This window comes from Leptopilina heterotoma, unplaced genomic scaffold, assembly GCF_015476425.1.
Source record: "Leptopilina heterotoma isolate Lh14 unplaced genomic scaffold, ASM1547642v1 Lhet_125, whole genome shotgun sequence".
NCBI classification, from domain to species: domain Eukaryota; kingdom Metazoa; phylum Arthropoda; class Insecta; order Hymenoptera; family Figitidae; genus Leptopilina; species Leptopilina heterotoma.
This window is the reverse complement of record NW_025110845.1, coordinates 1,467,739-1,484,396: the sequence shown is the minus strand read 5'-3', so window position 1 is coordinate 1,484,396 and position 16,658 is coordinate 1,467,739. Positions and strand designations below refer to the sequence as shown.

At 27.2% G+C, this 16,658-nt stretch overlaps 1 protein-coding gene across 1 annotated transcript; it reads left to right on the top strand.

Moving 5' to 3' along the window:
- The first annotated feature begins 363 nt into the window (after positions 1-363).
- On the top strand, positions 364-15,765 carry LOC122512729 (putative nuclease HARBI1). The gene is made up of 3 exons (XM_043628761.1): positions 364-555; positions 10,052-10,211; positions 14,870-15,765. The coding sequence occupies exons 2-3, from the start codon at positions 10,072-10,074 to the stop codon at positions 15,687-15,689; spliced, it is 960 nt and encodes a 319-aa protein (XP_043484696.1). The 5' UTR covers positions 364-555; positions 10,052-10,071; the 3' UTR covers positions 15,690-15,765.
- Positions 15,766-16,658: the final 893 nt, after the last annotated feature.

Sequence of the window (16,658 nt, the reverse complement as noted above, 5' to 3'; positions counted from 1 at the left end):
TTATGACATCTGATCCATGTAATAGTATTTTATGCACAGTTACGGGCATGTAGTACCATGGATATAAAGAGTGTTTTCGAGGACATAGGTTATACTGGTCAGTTGCCACAAAGAGGTGCTCAACCTATTTATTTGAAACTAGTGAGTTTCAATGATTTTGATTGGTTGAAGGAATGCTGTCAAGTATTGCATGTGAATTAAGCTGTATTTTTTCGTCTTTTATAACAAAATAGGTGCGTTTGTTTAGCTGTTCTCTGGAACTTGCTTTTATTTGCATCTTTGTTTTATCGAAATTTATCGAAATTCGTGGTGAGCCACTTGGCTCTTACCTCCCGCTGACCAATCTGAATGTAGCCGTAAAAATGGAAGCAATGGAAGGCAACTTAAACGAGAATTTATTTTTGAATCCAACCGTTCTTATGGGAATTGTTGACAGTTTAAATGATGATGATGAAGTTGAAACAACAAGAATTCTCCTTCAAGATAAAATAAGAGAGCATCATCCGAAAATATCAAATTATTTTGAGGAAGTAATTCCTTCGTACTCAGAATCAGGTATAAATATATATATTTGTTACTTTTAAATCTTGGTTACTTATTTTAATTTTATACAGGGTGTCTAGCGTCCGGGAAAAACGGGAATTTGTCGGGAATTTAGTTCGACCGGGAAATTGCCGGGAATTGAAAAAAATATCCGGGAATTTTTGGAAATTTTCTCTAATTCATTAAAATCTATAAAAAAAATTTCAATTTAAGGTAGTTCTCCGGCTGCTACTCTTTTAAAAATTGATTTTCGATAGATTTTCTTTAAATTTTGAGGAAATATTTCTTCGGATGCCTTTTAAATGTGATAGAAACTTCAAAACCTTTTGCCATGTCAAAAAACAAGATATTGTGGTTGACATTTTTTATTTTTAACATAAACGCATGGAAAAGTGAAAGTTTGAACTTGAATAAGTCAAAATTTAGCATCGCAAAGGGTTTTGAAATTTTTACCACATTTAAAGGGCACCAAAAGAAACATTTCCTTAAAATTTGAAGAAAATAAATTTTTACAAGAGTAGAAGCCAGAGAACTACCTTCAGTCTTATATTTTTCAAAAATGAAAAAAAGATATATTATAAGTATATAGGCAATTTCACGTTAAATTTCAGTCCACATTTTCAATTAGGATGAAAATATATTATTGTAAATCTATTTTTTCATTTTTTATAGGTTACAAAATTTTTGATTTTTAAAAGAAGACTCTAAAATCTATAACTCTAAAACTATTGAATTTAGAAAACTTATTTAATACATACTTACAAATAATAAGGATAGTTTGCAAAAAATATTTTGGTCCCCCTATAGAATAGAAAAATAAAGGATACGTATACCTTTTTTCTAAAAGGAATAAATAAAATATAAAGTAAAGAAGAAGAAGAAAAAGAAGAAGAAGGAAATCTTTACTTTATTATACTTGGCTTAAAATTAAAAAGGAGTTATACACTCCATATCACGGTGGTCCTCGACTAATTTCAACTTCGAGTTTCTTCTACCTCTGATTTTCTTTTTGGGAATGTTAGGGGACTACTTCAAGACCATTTTGCAAGAAAAATTAAAATCGAAGACTGAGCACTTTTTTTTTAACCGAGATTTTTCGATTTTTGAATAATTTTTTTTAAAGAAAAATCGTATTTACTCACCATTTACTCATTATGTGATTATATTTGTTTACTTAGAAGTATACATAACCCAAAATAAAGAAAATTATATAAATTTTATTTTAAAAAAATTATATTTATTAATTAAAAGTAATTTAAATGAACATAACGAACATTTTCAGAAAACATAAATAATTTAAATGTGTTGTGAGTTATATTCACAGACTGCTCGTCGTAATTTTTCAACATAATCTGGATTTTTTCGTGAAACTTTATACTTATTCCATGTCATTGAAAAGTCATAGTGAACAGCTTCCATGGCTTGTTCACTGAAGAAACCTAACCCTTTTTTATGTTTAGCACAAAACTGTTTTACATGGAAAAATACTGCATGTACTTTTGGTGTAATGGAAATCGACGCCCCCCGACGATAAGATGTTTATTCAAATCTCCGTGCAATATAATGTTAACTCAAAAATTCGTGCTATATAATTGTTTTTCAAAATTCCATGCAATATGACTGTAAGTCATTTGTTCGTGCAATATAATGTTAACTCAAGTTGCAGACTATAAAATCTCAATTCATCCACCAGAGCAATATAATGATTATTAAAAAAATAATTCTTCAATATAATTTTAATTTTAGCGTTCGCACAGTTATTTATTTATATATTTCTTAAAATAAAAAATAATTTGCAATTCTTAGTGACAATCCAATATAAGCACATTTAAAACATTATAAATTTCATTTAAGCGGAAATTAATTTCGCTCTTAAAATTTCTTTTTAAATCTTAATTGTTATAATTTTTTATAAAAATTAAAAAAAAATTATTTTTTAAATTTTTACAAGAAATAAGATTCGGAAAAGCATAGTTAAGAATTATATTAAAGTTTAAATCAGTTTTCTAATTTTTATAATCAAAATATTTATAAAGTTATTGCTCAAAATTTTATAAATTACGTGAATTGTTTGTAGCACAGTATAAATAATGATAATAAATTAAAAATAGAACTGGTTAAATAAACTAAATGAAAACTTATTTTTCATTTATTTATATTAATTTATCTTAAACATTTAATTGGAATATCTTTTATTTCATTTTTAAGAATATTTAAATACAAAACACTTACTGCATTAATAACAATTATTAAAATATTTTTTAATATAAATATAAATATATTTATTTATATTTTATTAATTATTTTTATCTATTTATATAATATATATATATAAATATTTTTTAATTTTTAATAATTTTGTATTTGAAAATTTGTGATTCGTCCAAATTATTGGAAAAAGTGATAATGATTTTCTTGATTTTCTTAATATATGCAATATTGCTACCATTTTTTTTACATGAAACGTTTGTAAGGAATCATAATTTTTTGTTCGTTTTATGAAACGAATTTAAAAACTTAGAAATACAAAATTAACAACATAACAATAAAATCAATTAAAATAAATTTCTTATAATTTGGATTTCAGTCCTCATCATCACTTATATTTTGATCGCTGCGGTTGGAAGTGTGGGAAGAAAATGAATTAAAATACTCATGGTACTCGCGTGGAATGATATTCTTTTGACACAAAGTTTTCAAATCCTTTAATTTTGCTGCTGAAAGTCCTTGACAATTCGAATAAACATTTATCAATGAGTATTTCTTCACGTTCACGTTTGTTTTCTCTTTTCTCGTAATAAGTGTAGTGAAACCTCCATCAAAAGCAGTTTTGTATTCCAGTTGATTCGTATTCTCTTTAATGACGGATAGTTGTTTCCATTTCGAAACTTGTACTGGAATCGATCGGCTTTTATTCTTGTTTAATATTGTCTTTGACCAGTTCATTTTCGCTGACAAATCCTTGAAATTGTAAATCATGTTATATTCCACTTTTATTATCTTATAACATGGTTTTGTCAGTTTCGCACTTTCCATTACTTTGCACCAATCATCTAAAGTATAAATTTTTCTCCCCTTGGCATGTCTTTCAATTGTGGAATGCATTGAGTCACCTTCATTTTGAGTGTGCCCAACCTCTAAAAATGAATGTGTGATGTTAACACTATATTTCCAGGATGCATACACAAACATTGAAAAAACATGCCTATTTCGATTTTGGCCAGCGCAATTGTCCGACCATAAATAGAAATCCTTGATGCCTTCGGAAGCCCTTTTCTCAATATAATGAAGCAAACAACTCACTACTTCGTTTGAACCTTTCTTCGCATCATTCTCACTCCAGACGTAACAAAAACCTTCGTGCCTATCGACATCGTAAATTGAGAAATTGTACACAGAAAGTTTACGGCTATAATACATACAACTAGCTTCTGTCTTCGGTGTTGTTAAAACCTTCTGAAAATCAAAGAAAATCATACTAGCCGTTTTTTCGTTTTTAACCATAGTTTTCTGTTCTTCTTTTACTTTTCTCGAAATTTCTTTATTTGCGATATGGTTTTTATAAATTTCTTCCAATTTATCTTTTTGTTCATCTGAAGCATTCTTAAAGCCTTCGCAAGTATCGCACAAATCCTTTTTCGGTTTAAAAAAGCTGATATTAAACTTTGTGTTAAAAATATCACAATAGTGATGCTTTGTTGCAATGGATTTTCCCGTCTCTTTCATTAAATTTACGTACATTGCGTACATTTTGGCAATTGTTAATGTTTCTTCGAAGTACTCTCGACTAGAATCATTTCTTACGTAGTGTGACTCAATTCTAGGGATCATATTTATATGATCAACGACGCTTTGTGTTATTTCTTCACTAATTTTTCTTGGATTATTTTTTGAATGGCCTCGCTTGTCGATTAAATTGGAATCTCCATTTGGGAATTTCTGAAATGCAGTATCTAACATTTGTCCACTAATATTAAGAGTATTTATAAACATCGATTTGCAGACGATAATATGCTTTCCTCTCTCATTAATCGTATAAACCCTAGTTTTCCTTTTTTTCAGTTCGTCCACATTTTCTTCATTGCATTTCTCAGATGCATGTCTTAAAAGAAAATCGTATTTTTTACTATGGTCGGTAATGCTCCAAAATTCAGTAAACAAAGCGATTCTTGCCGATTCAGAAATTTTTTCCTCACATTTGAATCTGCAGCCAGGACCACATGTCCTTTGAACAGAACGAGCAGGCACGATTTTTTTTGTTGTCAACGATGTGTATTCCATTCCTAGATTAGCCGACTTTTTTGCAATATTTTTTTTCCACGTATTCTGCTTGCATATTCTTTTCCTTGTTAGTTTTTCCTTTTCTACATTCTTTCTCTTTTCTCCATCATATGTGGAAGTCGATTCACAAGAAATATTCGTAAAATCATTATTTTCTTCATCTCTAGAGTCGGGTACGTTAAGTTCAACATCGTCATCATCATCATCATCATCATCATCATCATCATCATCATCTGAAGACTGAAAAGCTACTTCTTCCGTAGAATAATCCAAACAATCCATATTTTTTAATAATTCAAATTCATCGTCATTAAGTTCATCAATATTATAATTCATTAAGTCACCTATAAAAATTTTTTCTTGTTGAACATTTTTTATTTAAAATTAAATATAAAATTTTTTAAATCTAAAACAACTATTCTTACTCATATTAACGCCTTTGTTTGGTACTAAATCGAAGTTTTGAATATCAGATTTGCTTTGATCAGAATGTCCTTCACAATTTGAAAAAGAGTGTATTTCTCGAGTAATATTAATTGTTGCATTGTTATCAAATATTTCTAGATTTTTATTTATTTCCGTTGATAAATCTGTGTTAAAATTTGATTGCATTGAATTAATAATTTATTAATTATTACAAATTAATTAAATAAAACGTATATATTCATTTAATTTTTATATTAATTAAAAATATAAATTCCAATTAATAATAAATAAATTAGAACTGTTCCATAATTACTTAGTTTTTAAAATCGAATGTTATAATATAATAGTTATTTTTATAAAAATAAAATCAACTAGAGACTTTTTTAAATTAAAATCTATACCTGTGGAAGTAGATGCTCTCGACTCCATTATAATTGTGACGATCAGCGTATTTATTTTGTATTTAGAAATTTATTTTAAGAGCAGGGGTAAAATATTTTTGTTACGGCACTGTAGTTCGTCCTCTGTGAAGTGCGCACGCGTCGCCGCACCTCGTACAGGTATATAAGCTGGCGCGCGGCAGCGAGCCAGCGGAGACGACGGCCGGTATTACCGCCTGGAGTCACTCTCTGAGGGATCACCCGGAGATGGTTGGAATCACCACCAAGACTCTCTCTCTCCGAGGTATTACCCGGAGACAACGGTCGGAATAACCGCCATGAGATGGAATTAACCTCTCAAAGTACGTGTTTCACACGCTACGTTTTTCGTCGTAATCGTCGCCCGTAATGTACCGTAATCTGTTTTTCGAACGCTGTTTATTAGTTTTCGCCCGTAATTTAACGTCCACGTTCCGTATCTTTCGTTTTTCGTACAATATGTATTTTTCACGTCTTTTTATCACTTAATAAACCATAGTCAAATTTAAATTCCCGAATTGCACTACTTATTTAATTACCTATATTTTTAACGAACTCTGGTTCGACGAGCTAATCCGCACCCATGAAATTAACAATCGTTACATAATAAAATTCAATTAATAATTTGAATGGATTACAGAAATAATTAATTAAATCATATCATTAAATATAAACGAAAAATAAGACGTTGATGCAGAAAATTGTGTCACTTAGGAATTGTCAAAAAACAAATAATGAAAAAATTATTTAAATAGATTGAAGTTGCATCTATTGACAACACAATAATATTCACAAGATTTCTCATTTATGGGTTAAGTTTTAGTGATAAATTTATAATCGAATCATTTCAAATAATATAATAATTTTTGGTTATGATTTTCAAAAATTTTGTAATAATTATTTAAAATAAAGAATTTAATGAGAATTAAATATGTATTTAAGTTTTAAAAAAATTTTAAATACGTAATATTATTGAAACATTTATTTAGAAAAAAGTAAAATAAATATTTTCAAATAATACGATTTTACTATCAACAAATTCTGCTTGAAATTATTAAAAAAATATGGATTTTCGGAAGAAACATTGTATTCTTGGTAAACAACTACATAGTTCTTCAGTCTTTAGACAATGAGTTTGGACTTCTGTAAAATGGAAAATTATATTAAATTCACGAAAAGGACTGTTAAAGTACACCTTTCAAAATTTTTTAAAAGATGATTATATTAAAAATATAATTATGTACCAAAAGGAACATATATTGTCACTAACATTTATATTTCAATAATAAATAATTCTTTTACTTTACTAATTTTTAATATAAAAACAATGAATTACAATTAATAAATATTTAATTAGTTCATTTTTTATTTGAAGACAAAGAAATATTTTTTTCTTTAATCTCTTTTAGCGTAAAAGTCAGAAATAAATATTTTAATAAAAAAAATTATTTAAACAATCATTATATTGCTCTGGTGGATGAATTGAGATTTTATAGTCTGCAACTTGAGTTAACATTATATTGCACAAACACGGAGTTTTGAATAAACATCTTATCGTCGGGGGGCGTCGAAATGTTTAAATTTAGATAATTATCTTTAAACTTATCAATGTACAAAGTGAAATTAGCATCTAAATTTACTGTAAAACAGGATTTAACTACCATATTAAAGCTTTCAAAAGCATCAACATATTTTAAACAGCCTAAGCTACAGCTTGAACGCAAAATATCAATTTTATTTAATAATACTTTACAACTATTTCCTTTAAAAGAAGGACTTCCGTATGTTATTTCGCGTTGAACACTGCACTTCTCTGCCCATTTATTAGCGTCTTCTTCAAATTCCTCCAACATATGTGAAAATAATGTGTTGACGACTCCAAGTAATAAGTGCAATTCCGGGGGAGGAATCAAATCCAAAATAAGTTGATCGCTGTCCGTTTGGATGATAGGTGGATGTATACAGTTTTTGTATTTTTTTGCATCTGCTTTCTTGCTTCCAGCATCGCACCAGTCCATATAATATTTTAGTCCACTGCCAATAGTACGAAGCTCATCGTCATTACTCAGATTATTTTTGTTTGAAAAGCACCAACAACATGGAAATAAACTTGAATGTGCCATAATACCAACAATGATATTCGCCAGTTTTAAATCCGTAGCGATCGTACCATCAAAGTCATTAATGTTTAATGCTTCCCACAACTGTACCACATTTGTATAATTCTCTTGAGAATGAGGAGCCAATGCAAGGATAAATAGTTTTTTAACACTCGAATTTCTAGATTTTTTTGCTTTGATACCATCATTATATGATTGTCGACTACATTTTTTTTCACTTTCAATCATATCATAATCTGTGTCTGATTGTATACTTAGACAAACTTTTAAAAAACCGCCCCCTCCATCTATACCAAATTTCAAATGTTCCTTATTAATATTACGAGACTTTATTGTAGAATCAATTAATTCTTGTAAATCGGTACAATAAACTACCAATTCTGGAGCATCAGATACAGAATTTTGTTTTACATTAAGGAAATTAAAAGTCTTACATTGAAATAAATGGTCCAGAGTATGATTGCTATCAAGTAATTTTCTTTTTAAGTGTGGTTCTATTATTTTCAAATTTCTTGTTGCCGTGCGAATTGCAGTGGCGATCCCAGCAGTAGTTTTATAACTTAAATTGAATTGTGTTCTGATGTTCTGAAAATCTTTTACGGAAAATAAGGTTTCTTTCGATTTTTTTAAATTTCCGATCGTAATTTGGAGGGAATTTCCCCCTTTTGGCTGCAATAACTTTATTGAATTAGAATCACTTTTTTCTCCAATTACACTTTTTATAAAGCTGGATGTTAATTGTTCTTTCGTCTTCAATTCACAATTTTTAGTCATACTTTTTACATTATCCACAATCTTTGATGTTTTACAAATATGACTTTTACCTTTCTGTATAACAGACAAACAATTAGAACAGTGTTTCGTAATTTCATGTTTCGGCGTTTTAATTTTCCTCAAATCAGATTTGCGTTCAATCCCAAATACCTTTTTCGGGATAATTTTTTTCAATCCATTCGTTCTTGCTAAATCACAAAAGTAACACTCACAGGTAACAGATTCACTTAATCTTGTTTGTTTTTTTAAGCGAAATTGTGAGAAGTCTATTTGAAAAATTCGATTCCTATCAATGTCAGAATACAGATTTAATTTGCACGAAGGACACACTACTCTTGGAAGACACTCATTTTGTTCGTCATAACTTTCGAATAATTTAATAATTTTCAGCTTTAATGCTGATTGTATATTAATCATAGTCTTATTTTTGCTACAACACAACAAACAAATAACATAACGGTTTTCTTCATGTGTTCGAGCATGATTTTTTATGATTTTAGGTTTGCTGTGCAACATGATGTTCAAGTCACTAATATTTCATAAACTAATTCTATTCGAGTATATTTAAACTTTTTTGGTTTAGATTTTAACGATGCTCTGAATAAAACGTCAAGATAAACGATAAACAATTTGAAATTAGCTATGAATTGTACTGAATGTCGCGAAGTTGATGGTTTTATAATTTTTTGAACCAAAATACAATAAAAAATATGTTTAAATAAAATTTACATAATTTTCTTTATTTTGTGTTATGTATACTTCTAAGTAAACAAATATAATCACATTATGAGTAAATGGTGAGTAAATACGATTTTTCTTTTAAAAAAATTTTTTAAAAATCGAAAAATCTCGATTAAAAAAAAAGTGCTCAGTCTTCGATTTTAATTTTTCTTGCAAAATGGTCTTGAAGTAGTCCCCTAACATTCCCAAAAAGAAAATCAGAGGTAGAAGAAACTCGAAGTTGAAATTAGTCGAGGACCACCGTGATATACTATAAATAAAATATACTTGTGACGTAGAATTGACCGTATATTATTATTATTTATATAATTGTTGCATACATTTTTAACATTTTAAAGTCTTCAATTAAAAGTTTAATTATAAATCTTAATATTTTTAACTTATTGCAGTTGAACCTCAGTGACTTTTAATGTAAATATCTAAAAGAAGACATAAATGCCATTGGGTATTGCAAAATAATTCAAAAATAATCATTTATCCACAAATATAAAAAAAATAATTGCAATTTCTATTATTTGAACTTTTGATTATCTGAACCAGATCCTGCCTGAATTAGTTCGTATAATTCAGTTTTATTGTATAGTCATTAATGTCTTAAAAATAAATCCGGGAATAATTTAGTTTTAGGTCCGGGAAATCCGGGATTTTGCCGGAAATTTGAAAATCATAATTCGCTAGACACCCTGTTTATATTTTTATTGTAAATTTGTTATGAATAAACAATACAAATTTTATCTTCTTTTACAGACTTCAAAAGTCATTTTTGAATGACACCAACAACCTTCGCTAGATTAGTGGATAATCTGTCTCCATTATTAACTCCCAGAAATGATGGATCAAATGTGTTAAGTCCTGGAAAACAAGTTTGCATTGCTCTGTGGTATTTTTGCAATCAAGATGATTATAGGTATGTTTTTATAACAAATTTTGATAAATGTTATTAAAACAATATCTTAATTCAGTTAATATAATAATCCTATCATGATGTGTCAATTGCTGCGAATGTAGAATTCCAGAAGTATATAATAATATAATATAATATACATAATAATAATAATTTAATATTCCGTGAACTTATTTTAAAAACAAATAAATTGACTACAATCACTTATATTGTAAAGTTTATATATTTAATTTACTTTTCATGATGAAATTTTATTATTTTTAGTAAATTAACCTTTTACATAGAATCGGGTACTTTGAATTTTTTCAGAAAACAATATAGATTCTTCTAAAAATTTGTTTTCCGTCAATTATCATTATTTTCTCATACTTGAATGTTGAATGAAGAATTCTTAGGGTCAAGTTGATTCTTTGTAATTTTTTTTTAGTTTTTAGTTCCCGGTTTTGTCCGACTTTCCTCTATATTAATTTAACTTTTAAAACTTCAGTTTCTTAGAATCACGCATTAGTTATTTGATTTATAATAATAAAATCGAACAATTAATTGTACGACTACGAAAAGCAATGTAGGTTTTTCTTTAATTTTTCGGATGAATACGAATGCTTATTAGTAACATGAGAAATAACATTAAAATATTTTCAAAAATTATAATTTAATCCTTTTGAATTTGAGAAATTTTATTAAATTTACGTGACCTTAAAAAATGTCATAAGAAAATCGAAAATTTATTCTGAAACGGTGAATATGGAACATTTTTAGAGAACTTACAAAAAATTACAATACTGATATTAATTAGTAAAGAAGAGAAAACTGAGAGACAATTTAAAATTTGTAGGATATTCAAAAATTTTTCTGTAGCCATGTTCTGAAATATATTTTTCATTTTATTATGAACATTTTCCCGTATGTACTTTTTCTGTTGTAAGACACTGTAAAAAAATGTATTTGATTCATATAATCGATAAATTTATATAATCAAATAAATATTTACTTGAATTAAGTAATATTTATTGGAGTCAATTAAATGGTATTTGAACCAATAATTTCAGTATTTGAAGCAAATACTGTGATAATTCTTTAAATCATTCACGCGCGCGTAGGACTTTGCTAGTAATTAATAATTTGATAGATAATTTTGGTTATGAGTATTCGAATATGTGTGATAACCACATGACGCAAAGAAATTTTTTACAAAATGAAATCAGTGAAATTTTCACTGATTCAGATTTAGAGTGTAATTTTTTCAAGAAACCTCTATCATTTTGTAAATTCTTATGAGTTTAATCAAATTCTCAAACTTTATAAATTGATAAAAATTTTGAATTCTAATATCATACAATTTTTTTTACAATATTATTTAATTAGTGAACTTAATTTTATTTTCCACTTTTCTTTGAACAAAAAAAAATTGATTAAAGACACTTAAATTTTAAAGTTTAAATATTTAGTATGTTTTTTATGATTACAATAGTATTTTTTAATGAAATCTTAAAAATTTTTATTTCTTTTGGTAAATTCAGTCTCCTATAAAATGATAATTCAGTAAACTTTAAAAAAATCCCGTATTTTCTACATTTTTTGATCCTCTTGCCCTTCCGGTTACGCAGAATCGAGTACTTTGTATTTATTTAAGAAAAAATAATACTTATAAATTATATTAAAAATTTCTCTCCTAAAATTATCAACATTTCAATGTATTCAATATATTTTTCGGATGAATACTAACAATTATTAGGGTAGGCGAACACTTTTTCTAAAAAAAATATTTTCTAATCCTTTTTGTCTAAAAAAGGCGATTTCTAATTAAATCTGTTTTCTGAAAAATTTTTTCTAAAAAGTTATAATTTCTAATGTTTATTTTCCTAAAATTTGTAAAATTCCATAATTTTGATAAAAATTACAAAATTGTTAAAAAATTAAGATTAAGAAATAGAAACTATTTTACATATTTTCTGCTTTTCAATCGCAATATTCTGTTTACAAAATTATAAGTTTCTTTTTGAAAATGAAGAAAAATTTTTATAAAATTACTATTTATTTTCACAATTTGTTAACAAAATTCTGTTCTTTTTTGAAAAAAAATAATTTGCATCATTTTTACACCAAAATTTACAAAGTTAATATATTTATAAAAAAAATTTTTAGAAAATTTTAAATATCCTTAAGAAAAAAATCCCTATAATTTCTATTTGTTAATTACGATTTTTAACTACATTATTATAAAATTTTGTTAAAAAATTTGCATAATTTCTATTTTTTATTACAATTTTCTAACGAAATCTCAAGTATTTTTGTTAAAGAATTAAAAAATTTTCGTAAATTTTGTTTTTTAACCATATACCTATTGGTTGTGATTACAAAAATTGTATATTTAAAAAAAAGAAAATTTTGAAAATTACCTTTATTATAAGACAGAAAATGACAAAATTACCTTTATTAGAAACAATTTTTTTAGAAATAAATACACCTTTCTTAAAAAATTTTTTAGAAAATGCTAAATCGTCGATTGGGTGCAGAAAGGTGCAAATTCAGACTAGTCGTGAAAAACGTGCCGTTTCAAAAAACATGTTAGAAACCTGCCACTTCAGCTGCGATTTGAAAAACATGCCACCTCAAAATTGACGTTCATTTTTTTTATTTTAGGTACAAGAAAGAAGTTGTCCATCAAATAATAAATAATCAACAAAATTAATTCAATAAATTAGTAAAAATCCTTTTTCAAAGAAAAATAACAATTATGCAAAATGCAACTAAAAAATAATTTTTGTACAACTTTATAATCTGTGCTTCAAATTTTTCTGTACTGCCAAATGTCAACCTAAAATAAAAAAAATGAACGTCAATTCTGAGTTGGCATGTTTTCCAAATCGCAGCTGAAGTGGCAGGTTTCTAACATGTTTTTTGAAACGGCACGTTTTTCACGACTAGTCTGAATTTACACCTTTCTGCACCCAACCGACGAAATTAGAAAATAAAATATATAAATAATAAATAAATAGGCTGATAAATAATAATAAATAATAATTAATATTTTGAGTTTGAATTTTATTACAAAATATGAGCTTAAAAAATGTTTTGAGGGATTTCATGATAAAATTACTTGTATAAAAATTATATTTGGAACTTGAGTTTAGTAGAGACATGTTGATTCTATAAAACTGAAGTTACCAACGTTGTTTCAACGAAAATTTTTACATTTACTAATTACTTATTTCAATTATACAATGCAGAAAAAGCAGTAATTTTGATTTTTTCGCGGATTTTCTAAAAATCCCAGTATTTAAACTAAATTATAATTTCCACGCCTAGGAAGCCATTTTTTTCGTTTGCTAATTATTTATTTTCATGTTAAAAGTTATTAAAAAAGTTTGCAAGATGATTGAAAGCGGTGAAAGCAGTGATTCTAGGATTTATGAAAAATCCATGGCAAACAATAAATATCACTGCTTTCCCCGCCGTGGATTCTCTGGAAATTTTTTTTAAATGGCTTCTGACATTAAAATAAATTATTATCAAAAGAGAAAAATTGTTTCTGAGGCGTGGAAATGATAATTTAGTTGAAATGACGAGATTCTTAAAAAATTATAACTGTTATAAACATGGAACAATATAAATTAAATTTATTAAACTTTTTCTATGGAAGGCAGGTAGACAGATTGCTACCGTGATAATCCCGTAAATCATTCACGCGCGTAGGATTTTGCCTGTTGTTTAATATTCGTTAATTATTGTTATAATTGTTTTCACAATAAGTTGATGATAAATTATTATTTTCTTCCTCAAATCAACAAAAACTAAAAGAATTAAAGATTTGTGACGCGTCGCGAAAAAAAGCACCTATAAGCAAAACGTAAATTTTTCAAGAGGATGAAAAAAGGAAATAGAGAATCAACTCTTTCACGATTATTAAAAAGTAATCTTTAACTTATCTGAAACAACCATAATCAGAAAATCGTTTTTTTTCCTTTTTTTAGTTGCTTTTCTTCGCGACGCGTCATATTTACATCTAACAAGTGGAAAAGTTTTCGCTCGCTTGGCATTTTATTTATGAGCAACAAATTTAGCGACAGTTTAGCAGATCTCGCCAAGTTATACAGATTCGATCCAAATCCACTCAGGGATGAAGATGTTCTCAGTTTGCCAAAAGATCGGATACTAAAAGTTCACTAAATAAAACGAAGCAAGGAAAATTTTTTATTTTCAAACAGATTATAAAAATAGGTTATTGTGAAATATCTACCAGATAGAAGGTAACTTTTGAAAGACGCCACATATAGTAGCGAAAATCAACAAAGTATATCTATTCAAAATTAAAGGTTTTATAACGAAATAGTGAACGACATTTACAATTGTAAATATCTTCAATCAAGGAGATCAATATAATTTTTAAATTAATTTTTTTTTCGACACCGCAATTAAGACATAGAAAACGACTTAAACGCAATGTAATAAAAAGTTTTTGTTATTTTAATGTTTAAATTTGCTTAAATAATGCACTTTCAGATGGTTTCAATTATTAATAAATTATCTTAATAACAAAAAATTATAGTTTAATATAATTTTGAATTTTTTATTCTATAACAACTTTACTGGAATCCCGCAGTAATCGACACACTTCTCCTAGTTATATTTCAATATTAAGTAAGCTGAATTCCTTTCAGATCAATCGCTGATCGTTTCGGGGTCTCTATCAACACATCTTGGAGATGTACTATAAAAGTGGCCAAAGTTTTAAAAGAACTATCTGCTGATTATATAAAGTGGCCTCAACGTGAAGAATTGGTGCGAATTGAAGAAAAATTTAGGGAGATGGCAGGATTTCCAAATACAGTTAGGGCTATTGATGGGACTCATATACAGATATCCGCTCCTCCAGAGAACGCTGTCAGTTATATAAACAGAAAAAATGTTTACTCATTGAATGTGCAAGCAATATGCGATTGCGACCTTAAATTTACTGATGTATTTGCCGGAGTTTGCGGAAGTGTACACGACGCACGTCTTTGGACAATGAGTGACATTAGTGCTGCTATGGTAGCAGATCTAGCACGATTTTGTCCAGGAGAATATTACATTATTGGTGATAAGGCTTATGGAATTGAATACTTTTTGATGACTCCTTATAAAGATAATGGACATTTGACACCTACGCAAGTTCATTTTAATAACATTCTTTCTAAAACGCGAATGGTTATAGAACGTGCGTTCGCCTTATTAAAAGGTCGTTTTCGGCGACTTAAATATATGTATTTACAAAAAATTAAGTATGGAGCTCTCATTATTATGGCTTGTTGTGTTCTCCACAATATATGCCTTGATTTACATGATGATATGAATGAAGAAATATTAAGAAAAGAAAATGTTGTAAACGATGATATTGAAGAGTTTCAAGTTTTGAACAGAGTAAACGATGCTGCCATTCGACGCAAAAGGGATGTTATTGCAGAAATGATTATGCAAGAACATGCAAGAAGAAATTAGACAAATGAAAATTATTATTTTCATGCTTTTTTATCATATCCTGACTTTTCTTTTGCGTTACACATTTTTATAATTATACGAATTATTCTAGCAGTTATTAAAATTTGTTCATTATTATTTAAGTAATATTGTATTATATTTTGTTATTATTCTTTTTTAATTTTATAAACTCTAATTACTCAATTTTTTATACCTATAAGGAGAAAATGTTTCAGAATAAATTATACTGTCCAACACTAATTTTCCTCCTATAATGATTCCAAATACTTTTCACAAATTTTTTCACGATGATTATGAATCATGGATTACTACGTTTTCTCAACGTTCTTAAAGATGAAATGAATTTAGAATATATAGGTACAAATTGGTATTTCGAAAATGAAATAATTTAAGGAAATTGGTGTTTAAAAAAATTTCAGTGAGAATTCTTATTTTTATTATAATAAATCTTTATTGAACACATAAGAGGTCATCAAGCTCCAATTATACAGTTTTATAGAAAATTTTTAAAAAATTAAAAATTCTATAAACCATTTAAAATTAAGATAACATTTTTAAGATATTAGGTTTTACTATTATAATTTGTTTAGATAAACCTTTCTTACACGAAAATTGTATTTTCTCTAATATATTTTCTTGAAACTTCATAAAATAAATCTTGTAACATTTTTTCAATATGTTTAGAATTATCAAAATCTTCATTTCTTATGATTAAATGTCTTCTTTATCACTTAATCGAAAAAAAATGATGATTCGTAATTTTTTTAACATATATTTGTAATTATCAACATTTTTATTTTTTAAAATTAAGTGAGTCTTCATGTCGACTTAATAGAAAAAATACTGATGATTCGTAATAATATTTTTTTAAAAATACTTCTTCAATGCATTAAAACTTAACACAACCTTTATTTTTAAAATTAAATAAGTCTTTTTCTAGACTTAAACGAAAAATGACTGAAGGTTCGT